The sequence below is a fragment of the Chrysoperla carnea genome, chromosome 4 (genome assembly GCF_905475395.1).
Source record: "Chrysoperla carnea chromosome 4, inChrCarn1.1, whole genome shotgun sequence".
Classification (NCBI taxonomy): Eukaryota; Metazoa; Arthropoda; class Insecta; order Neuroptera; family Chrysopidae; genus Chrysoperla; species Chrysoperla carnea.
In genome coordinates, this window is record NC_058340.1 from 3,290,539 (window position 1) to 3,302,011 (window position 11,473).

Consider the following 11,473-nt stretch of genomic DNA (forward strand, 5'->3'; position numbering starts at 1 on the left):
GTCTGATTTCCAGGAGAGTCACATTCATTACAGCTCATTAATATTGAAGGCGCATGCGTCATTGATTCAATGAGGTTTAAATTTATGTACCTGCAAAACATTATTCTGTCCAGATAATTAATCAATTCATTTTTTATGTCTAATCGAAAGCGATATTTTCTTCCATAAATTTCCCCGTAATTTATATTAAGTTAAATTGTAACAGATTTTTGAGAAGCTATCAACCAATGACCTTGAGATAAGCTTCAATAAAGATTTTTATTAAAAGGAGATAGAGTAATATTTTTTCCATTTCTTTAATCCGTATAAAATTTAAACAAAATAGGGCTGCTAAATCAAATTAAAAAAAAAAAACCGTAGATTATACCTTTTTAACTTGACTGTCATTTGAAGAATGAATTATCCAAGTTTTTTAATTCTTGACAGATGATTCATAATATTACAGTATCAAATTAAAAAATATTATTATAAGAAAATGAATAAATATAATTAACTCTAGTTTTTAGAAAATCATAATATTTGACACTATTTTACTATTAAATAAGAATATGAACCGACTCCAAAAATATGTACAAAAATAATTTAAAAATACTGACTGCAATGAATATAATTTCCTTGTGAGTCGGTACTTTAATATTATATACCTTCCCTTTTCAATTTCAACTCCTTCTATATTCCTGCAAAAACTACCCATCTCTTTTATTATCGTGAGTTCACATTCACCGCTTATATATTTAAGTAAAGTCCCATAGGTTCCCTGACGTTTTACCACCCAGGCAAGCAAAAAAAAAAAAAAAAAATTGTTCCAATTTAATTGGACACACTGTATATGTGTTATACAATACCAGAGAACATCAACCAGTGGTAAAATATATGTAAAATATTGTTTACAAAATCTACACAAATTTTGTAACTAAAAAATAACGTACATTCATTGAGTAACGTTATAGATCCTAATTCCAATCATGTTAAGACGGTGATTTTTTTTGAAATAACCTATAACTTTATATATTAATAATTAGTAGTAACAGTACCTAATACAAAATTAAATTTTGCATTTAAATATAGAAACTATTAAAAGTTTCATGTTTTAAAAATGTTAAAATGGATAAACAACCAGAGGTTTTTCACAAGTTATAAAACCCGAAAGGTAATTTTTCAGTTTTCTAACCTTAAATATTTTGAAAGTCATCGACTGATATTAAAATGGTTAAATTCTATTAAATATTGTTTTTTATTTAATACGTATTAAGTTTTATAAAATTTAAGTATTTGTTTCTAAATATTATTAATAATAATTTGTCTGTCTGTATATATTGTTACTGCAGCAGGAATCTGCAATATCTTTTATAATTTGTAATTTATAGTTTTTAATATCGATTTCGAATGGTCACCGTTGCCAACACACAGATGGCACCACTCATCAAGAATTGGATGTTGAAAATTTATCACAGGAGGATAAACGTGTTTTTCTAGAAAAAATAAATATTGCTGATGAAATTGAACTAAAAAGGTAATTTTAGTTTATCAGTTCATTTTACAATAACTAATTTTACTTATGTTTTCCTCGCCTTTTTTGGGCACTATTTGGGTGAGTTCTTTTAATTTTCAAACTGCGAGTTTTATTACACTCATGGACTTTTGAAGGCATTAATTACCTTGTTATATTCTTAATAAAGGTATTTGGTAAAGTTACCGAGGTTGCTAACACTGTTCTCGGCGAGAATATAGTTCGCAATCGAGATCTGTTAATATATAAATATTTATTTAACAAACTTTACCTATATACTTATATGAGTAACAGCTTACTAATGTGCTTAGATTTAGATACATATTTGACTTTTTAGATTAAAACTTACGAACTCTCGTATTCAGAAGATATTAGAATATAGAGAAAAAAATGGTTTATTCACTTCAACCGACCAACTGGTATCGCTTAAAGGTTTTCGCCAACAAACAATTAATAAATTGTGCAAAATAATTTTATATCCAGAAAGTATTACAAATTCTAACAATATTAAAATCCGAGGAAATTTACTTTCCCCCGTTCTAACAAACATAGAGGTTTATTTTACGTTCTAAATTTTATTTCTGTTTAATTTACATTTGTTTAAAGTTGTTTTAAATGATTTTAGAATTTGAAATCAGCAGTTGGAATTAGTATTACTCCTAATTATGTAAGCTGGTCAAAAATAGAAAAAGAAAATTGCCATTTAACTGATTGGGATATGTTTAATATAAGTTCCACTGCTTCAAAAAAAGTTCAAATGAATGATATTTTTCTAGTGGTAAGACTTGATGCATATGTCAACGTAATATTGTAATTTCCGTCAGATTGTAGTAAACTGGTTACAATAAAATCACTCCAACTAGCGCTAACACAACACCTATTAATGAAAATCAACTCATTGCGTTTTGTTTAGTTAGTCTATGTCGAGTTAGCATGAGTTAAGGTGGTTTTTGGAACTTTTTTAGAAGTTAAATTTCTTAGAGAATATAATTGTCCATGTACAAAATTTTATCCCTACTTTCAATCCCACTCTTTCACACCCTGGTGTTAATTATAGATAAAACCATCCTCGAAGCAGGTTTTATATCGTGTACAAATTTGAGCTTAATCGATGCAGAAATTTTTGAGTCCATAAGCAAAACACAAACGATATATGAAAGTGGGGATAAAATTTTGTACATAAAAAATAAACGTCAATATTTTATTATAACTTTTTTTCAATTTAGGCATGTGATTTAATTACTAAAATACCGTATGGTGATGTATATATTTTCGAGGCCGCACAACAAATGTCTAATATGGCACAAAAACAACTAATGACCATTTTAGCTCAACAAAAACTATTTCAATTAATATCAATGCTTTTGACATTATTAAACATTAACCCTGATCATAATCCAAATTTCATGGAACATAAACAAACAAAAGTACATTTTCTACGGCCACAATTGTCTGCTAGGTATTAACTATATATATATTCTACATAGTTGAGTAAAAGTTTGAAATTCGCGAATATATTGAGAAGTTGGTCTAGCGGCAGAAATTTTAGTCTGATTAAAATAACCCACCCTGTATACATATTTATTTCGAGCCACACATTCAAATAAATGTTTCCATCCATACATAAACACTTTTTTACACACATTACCAACTAAGATTTCTGATAACTTTTTTAAGTCACTCACAGGCGGCGGTACTATAATTCGCAATATATCTTAAGAAGAAATCCACATAGTTTACGCAACTTCTGTTTGGTAAGTTCTTGAGGGATCAGGGACCATCTTTCAAAGTTTATCAAAGTTTATCAGGGGCATTCCTCAGTTTATCTTGATGGATCAGTTTAAATATTGGACTCAATGATTAGTTTTCTTGACTTAACTTTTCGATTTATTCATAAGTTTCTGGACTTTTACTCAATTCTGTGTTTTAAAATATTAATCGTTGAATTGATTTTAATATTTTTATTCCAGACTATTTAGAACATTAGTTGGAAGCGAGAGAGTGTCCGGTAATGATACAATTGTTAATATTTTGAATAGATGTAACGACGATCGAGTTAAGAAGTTAAATGTATTAGATCATTTAAAGTCACAGTATGAAGTTTATCCCGGTATAGAAAAAGACATTTTGGGACAATCATTGCTATTAAATTTAACTTTTATGAATTTATGCGTTTATAAAAATTCACAGACTATTAGTGCTTTGTTTAATCGAGTAAAGGGTGAAGAATAAGTTGTATATTTAGAAAATTTTGATTCAATAAAACAGGTTGATGCAGATAAGCAATCACAAAAGTTTATTATTATTACGTTTTACTACTCCTCCAATATTCATCATTTAAGTAAAAATTTATTAGAATTGAATGAGGTTTGAATTGATCGCTCTGTACTCCGAGCTTCTGCTGCTTCAAAAGAAGGTAAAATAACTCGGTAAGCAGAAATAACTTTGCAAAACATTGCATATGAAGTAGAAGACGCCGCAATGTATGGATCTGGGATCGCCGATTAATTCAAAGCAAGTAATATTATTATCCGAGTTACTCTGCCGGAATTGTCTCAAACGCGTGTTTCTAGAAATTACATTTTTCGAGGCGTTTGACTAGATATCTCAAGTTCTTTTCGATCGATTTCTTTGAAATTTGGTGGGAATCTTCCTTATAAATATATCATCTGAACCTCGGAAGTATTTTTAAAAAATCCGAAAAGGTCAAAAAAGGGGTGAAAATGTCTTTTTTTATTTCGACGCCATTTTGTGAATTTTTTTTGGCCCCAGGTTCAGACGATAACAACATCTTTTCTTACTAGGAATTTTTGACTCAGATCACTACAACGCAACGGCTGGAATCGTGTCAACAAGGATGCTTTGTTTTTTTTGTAGTCCCCACTTCAACGGCCTGTATAATTCGAAGAATTAAAAAATTTTTTTTAACCATTTTCATTTTGTATTTTGAAAATGTCAATAAATATCATATGAAAAAATGGCTACGTAAATGTTTTTAATTTTCTTATAATTTTATGCTTGAATAATGCCTACAATCGAGACTTTTAGACCAAATTACCCCCTTAATGCTTTTTCGCTTCTCACTAATTGTCGAGATAGTAGATCTCATACTTACCGACTTCGTTCACGTATACAGCAACAGATGGCATTTGTATATGAACTCATTTTCACGAAATGATCCCTATTATAAACGAAAACATAAACGTATCCACATTAAAGAATGAATGATTGAAAAACACTTAATATTATAACAAGAAAATACATTTATTTACAAATAAAAAGTCTTCAATTAAATACAAATGTTTAGTACGAGAATCAGATCGATTCTTTTTTATATTTAAAATCTTTGACAATGTTCTGAGAGCCAATTTTTCTATAATACACACATTACCCAAATAGAACTATAAAATGTAATAATATTAACGAATAATAACAAATTTTTTTTTTTAATAATAGTTTTTATCAAAAAGGTATAAATAAAATAACATACCGAATAATTAATAAATGTAAAAAAAAATTTAGTTAAAATTCCAAATATGAGATCAACGATATTAAAATTAAAATATTATTTTGATAATTATTCACAGAAAAAAAAAGTAATTGAATTTTGCCTCGAGTTTAGCTATAATTTTCATACACAAATTGTAGGTTATGTGATATCTCGAATTCGATTTTTTAAATGTAAATAAGTACCAAAAACATTTTTAAATGCAAAATTAATGGAATAATTTTTTGAAAATTAACATTCAATTCTGAAATTTAACAATACATAGCCAGAATACATTTATATTAAACTCCTAAAATTATGAAATGTGCGCAAATAATGAATAAATGATGCATCACTTTTGTGTACCTAAAATATTACTTAAGTCATAACTTTGAGATATTAATTAATAAGAAAAATATAATTTAAGTATTATTATTTTCTTAAATTTCTTTTAAAATTAAATTAATTTTTTTTAAGTTGACTTTCTGAAAGTGATGCCATTATTTCATATATTTACACGATTTTTATTATGAAATTAAAATGATTTTTTTTTGTTTATAATAACCGCCCTTAATTTGTCCTAATAAATTATGAATAGTGTGATATTTTTATGATTAAGTAGTATTATGTGATGTCATATTTCTCGTTAATAATGACATTACATAAATGGTCCACTTAGAGAGAGCGTATGAAATATTTTTTTTTTTTAATATTTTAAAATTGCATTTATCCCAAGTTCATTAAAAAGTAGTTTTCAATAAAATTTATTTACAATTTGTTATTTTAAAAACAAGTACGAATTTTTTACGATAATTTACGATACTTTTGAAATTATTACTTAATATACTCACCAAAAATAGTTTCGTAAAACAGTCATTATTCGTATATAGAATTAAAATTTTTGTAATATTTCATACGCCACAAGAGAGAGTAATGTTGTTTTTTTTAAAAATATTTTTGTTTAACATTCTAAATAACGTATTTACATTGAGTATGAGTACATTAATAATGTAAGTACTATAAATTGAATAATAAGTATTACATAAAATTATGACAATTGGACGTATTGTAGTTCGTTTGTTGTTTTGTTCAAATGAAAATTGGCACACATTTTGTCAACGGATATAAAAACTCAACATATTTATAAAATTGTGTTGTGAATTTCATTTAAAATATTTTTTTTTTTAATGATATAATGCTTTCTTTAAAATTTATCAAGCGTGAATATTAAGGTAAGAAAAAACTTGTCTCACTCGATAACCATCTACAAAATAGAAATGTAAAATGCTAGCATGACATTTATCAAGTTTCGTCAACATTAGCCTTATTAATAACGCAGCAATCTTTTGAAAAACAACGTGTATCAAAAAATCAAATTTTTATTATTAACTTGCCTGGCAGTATTTGCAGAATTAACATTTTAGGAATTTTTCAAAAATTAATTACAGCAATTAATTTTTGATAAGCTTTAAAACGAGCCAAGACTCGTTTCGATAGGTCCACTAAAACCGCAGATATTTGATATTGTTGATTCATGCGAAATTCGTTATTTATTTGACCAAGAATTTAAACGCTCGCTATCTAGATAGAATCAGTTTTCTCAACCCAAAGGCACCGAGATCAAGCCCCGTCAAAAGCTACTTTTTTCCCTTTTTTTTTTTGAAAAATGCTTAAAATGTTAATTCTGGAATTACCGCCAGACAAGTTAATAAAGAAATGTAATTTTTTTATATTTTGTAGATATTTAACCATACTTAAACCTGAGGGGGGTTCATTTTGGTCGGTGACCCACTCAATTGTCAGCGGTGATCTATCAATTTTCAAAAACAAACAGGTATAGGCCCGTTTTTATTATTAATAAAAAATCGAAAATAATATCGTAAATAGTACATAAAAAGTGCTGCCTTTTCATACTAATACTGTCAACCAACCCCCACCGTTTCCGAGAAAAAACTTGTCAATTTCAAAAATTCAATTGCTTATAACTAGGAGAACGGATAAAGATACAGGGTTGAGTCTTATTTATTGTTATTAGCGAAAATCAATAGTTTTCCCAAAAAAAGACCTTTTTTCAAAAACCCGCTAAAAGATCGTTCCAGGACAAATTTTATTTTTCGTTTTTATAACATTTCGAACCCATCCCTCGAGATCATGAAGGGTGTACCTCAAACAAATTTTTCTTCAAATAGGGGGACTTTATTAGGGGGACGTAATTTTAGCTACATAGTTTCTAGTATGGTCATGTGCTTATAAGACTTTTTCTATAAATTCTTGAGATTGCATATTTATAGCTGTTCAATTAATTTTGCACCCATTTCGATTTCAAATGAAATTTGATTGCTAAAATTAAAATGTAAAAATGATTGAGACCATCTTATCAATCAACAAGTCTCCAACCATCGAAGTTTTGTTATCGAGCATTGTTATCGTTGTAATTAAATATTTTAAATAAAATTTGCACATTCTATTGTTTAATAATAATAATAATAATAATAAAATCTTTCTATTTTATTGTATAAATTGGATATTGCATGTGTTGTTTGTTTTATTTGTTTGTTTGTTTATTTTTTTTTAAAGATTATAAAAATCACAATATTGTTTTTTTCAAATATAAATATAGTTAATAAAAAATCCAGTCCTGTTTTAAAACTATTGTTTTGTTATGTTTGTACTATTGAGCAAAATATTTTATTTATATATCTTTATTCGATATTATTTTATTACAAGAAATATATTTATTGATATTTCATTACCATTTTTATTTAGACTGACAGTTTTGATTTTATTTTGTAGGTTAGAAATCGATACATGAGAAATATTGTTCGTATTTAGATTAAACAGGCACAATTATTGAAAATAAAAATAAAAAATGCTTAGTTTTCTTTCTCTCATGAAATTATCGATTTTTAAAACCATGTTAAACGTTCGTTTCTTCTATTCTCAATAATGATATAATAAAAAAAATCAAAATATTTAAAAATAAATAACCGAACACATTCAAGTAACTTAAAGTAGAGAGCTTAATATGTGTACCATAAACTACATAAGTAGTCCTTATAATACTTTAAGTAAAGTTAAGGCTAGGTACTGCAGATTGTAAAATGATTGATTGCATACACAACTAACAGCCTTTTGTCCTAAATTTGAAAAATTAGTTTATCCGTTACATTAGTTAGTATCGTTAGAGTGTCATGGCGTCTTGAATGACATCACGCCTTGCATACAATCATTTTTGTGTATTCAAGTTATCAGCAGTTGTGATCAAATAACCTGCTTCGTCCTGTTAAAATGTAATGTTTTTTACATAGCATTTCACATGGCGTGACGTAATACTTTAACAACACATTTGATTGTTGTTTGCTGTCACGGTACCGGATGCATAATTTTACTAAAATTATTTTCTAAAAATAATAATAATCCTTATTCTTTATAAAAAATAATTTTTTGTTTTGTTATTTATGTACATATCATGATTAATCATTGGAAACTTTTATCCAATCGTTTTATTCTAAGTGGATAAAAGCCTATTATATCATTAGTTGCGTTTGATTGGAATATCAGCCATATTAAATATCAATAAATAATAAATCTTGTAATAAAATTAATATTTCTATATAAAAACTAATCAAAATAAAACATGTTTTATAATTATTTTGTATTTTATTATAAAATTAATTATTGTTATGGCTTTGTTTTATTATTGTTAATTATTATTAATTAATATATTATATATATATATATTTTTTTTATTTATATATTTATTTACTATCAAAAAAATTATATGGAAGAATATTTTAATAAAATATGGACTGTTACATATTTCATAATGATTAATTTTTATTTTTCTTTTTATAAAATGAAATTTGATGAGGATTCTATTGCATGGTATACTTGAGCTGTTTTGTTTTGTTTGTGAATGTATATAAAAAAATATGTTTTAATTATTATTTTGTTTTAAATATGCGCCTCAGCAACCGTTTTTTCTTTTCTTATACATAGTATAAAAACAATTATTTGCTATCCAACAAAATTAAAATATATTCGATAAGTAAATACAAGATATGACCATCGTGTATCATTATAGTATTTTTAAGGTTATGTTTAGGATTTTAGACTTTTATTTTAATAAGATATTTGCCATTATAAAACGATAATTAATGTCATCAAAAACGTTTATGACATAAACGGATACTTAATAATTAAAATTTGTAATTTTTAAGTGCAGGTCAGTAAAATATCGTTCATCTTTAAATTGCTATAAATTCAAATTTTATCAATTTTGTACAAAAATTAATTCTTTACGTTTTACACATTGTGTGGTTCTATTTTCAAAATGAAAACAAAACACTTAAAAGCATTTTTCCAGGAAGTTGTAACCTTCTCACGAAGCATGTTGATATACATTTTGTGCTTATATTTACAAAATAGTACCACCATAGACAAATCCTTAAAGACAGTGCAATATGAATAAAATTATTGGGAAAAACCGTACACTAGCGACACTATTGAGGATTACAAGAAGCCGATGTTATAACAGTTCGGCTATGTAAGGTATACATGGAACCAGAACCCATATAACAAGGACGTGAAACTTCTTTGCCGAGCTATAAGCGCCCTAGCCATCGGTCTCTGCGTACTTTGTACTGCGCAGCATTCTGTCTTTCTCTCGAAGGAGTTGTTTTCAATCACTTTCAATTGATTGAAAACAAAAGACAGCCTGATGCGCAGTACTAAGTATGCAACTACCGAGGACTAGACCTACTAGACTAGAGATACGCTAGTGTCGCTCATTTCCATTCTATTAATATGATTGAATCGTCTTATCAATGTTTGTCTATGAGTATTACCATACGATGGTACTTCATTTTCAATGATGATGTCACAAATATATATATACAATGTAAATTAATGACGTCAAATAGTGATAACATCATACATAATATCTATTTAGGAACATAAGTATTGTTCATATTCGATCTCAGTGCGTCCATGTGCGATATGCGAAGTCATTTAAAAAGCATGTCTCGACTTTGACGAAATTTGTACAATAGAGAACAGAAACATTAAAAATGATGGTGAAAACTCACGTTTGCTAAGAAGATACTTTTGGTATATAGTATTTTAATCTATAATCATTTAAAAATGGACGACTCTTCTTTTATGTTTACTTAAAACTTACAAATTTCAAAGGCTTTTTAGACCTATTAGATTATGATATTATATTTTTTTTAAATATGAAAAATATCTTATTTGGTGAGGTCGATTTTGTAATTAATTATCTTTAATAAATACTTTTGATGATAATTAGGGAGCTGATGGTATAGCCAGTTTTAAATGAATTTACTAAAGTTGATCATTTGAGGATTTATTATAGTAGTTGTGTACACACACATACTGCGGTCAGTCAAGCGAACGGTAAAACAAGTATCATTTACGTAATATCAAGGCAATCATAACCGTTTTGATATCTTATTTATCTGGACTCTGTTCTACCATTCGCTTGACTGATGACCGCAGTATGTGTATCTACACATACTACTATAAGCAATCCTCAAATGATCAACTTTAATAATTTCAGAGAATTTTTTTGGCTTGGTTCTTAATCCATAACCAAATAGGCGTCATTTTAAATCGAGTGCCATCGATCATATCTTAATCAGATGTATATGAACGGGAATTAAATAATTATTTAAATTTACCATCAGATCCCCAGCTATAAATATAATTCATAAAAAGTCTAATATGGACTTCTTAATGAAAAATTATTACAAAAATGTTTTTAAAATATTTCAGATTATATTATTTGTAGCATAATTCATTAAGCATTGCAAAATTAATAACATTTATTTATTTAACAAAGGCCGTTCTTCATGTTTTATTTCTGGTCTGCTTAAATTATTTTATATAATTGCTCCTGTGGTAAAATCATCGCTTTTTGTAATATAGTTATGGCACTAATTGAAAAAAAAAAAAAAATACAAAGCAGTAACATTCAAAAAAATAATTTTGAATTTAATATCTTTTATGTTTTTTTTAAGCACTGAAGATCTTTGTTCACAATTGTTCCAAAAAAGACAAACTATATTTTTACATAATGAAATACAAATAAAATCACACGTCAATGAAAGTTTGTGCTACTTTTATACTATAAATATTGTTTGTTTTATAAACTAATTATTTTCTTTTTAATTTTTAAATATTTAAGTAGCACACCATTTTTAAAATTTTTTCTACAAAGGGGGAACATTCTATGTATTTATCACAGTTTTAACTCAGTCCATGTGATTGAAATTTGTATTTCATTATATATTTTTTTTTATATACAAGGGCAGTTTATTACACATAAAAAGAACTTAACTAATTTTGATTCAAAATTAAAATTTTTTAAATAAAATATATACTCACATATATTTTTTTTATTTTTTATCACGATTTTGAAAAAAAGTCTTATTGAACTTAAATTCTATTTTTTAAAT

At 26.7% G+C, this 11,473-nt stretch overlaps 1 protein-coding gene across 1 annotated transcript; it reads left to right on the top strand.

The window, feature by feature from the left end:
* Nucleotides 1-958: 958 nt before the first annotated feature.
* On the top strand, nucleotides 959-3,742 carry LOC123299038 (transcription elongation factor, mitochondrial). Its single transcript, XM_044881177.1, has 6 exons — nucleotides 959-1,150; nucleotides 1,368-1,513; nucleotides 1,848-2,064; nucleotides 2,136-2,288; nucleotides 2,737-2,969; nucleotides 3,481-3,742. The coding sequence occupies exons 1-6, from the start codon at nucleotides 1,097-1,099 to the stop codon at nucleotides 3,740-3,742; spliced, it is 1,065 nt and encodes a 354-aa protein (XP_044737112.1). The 5' UTR covers nucleotides 959-1,096.
* Nucleotides 3,743-11,473: the final 7,731 nt, after the last annotated feature.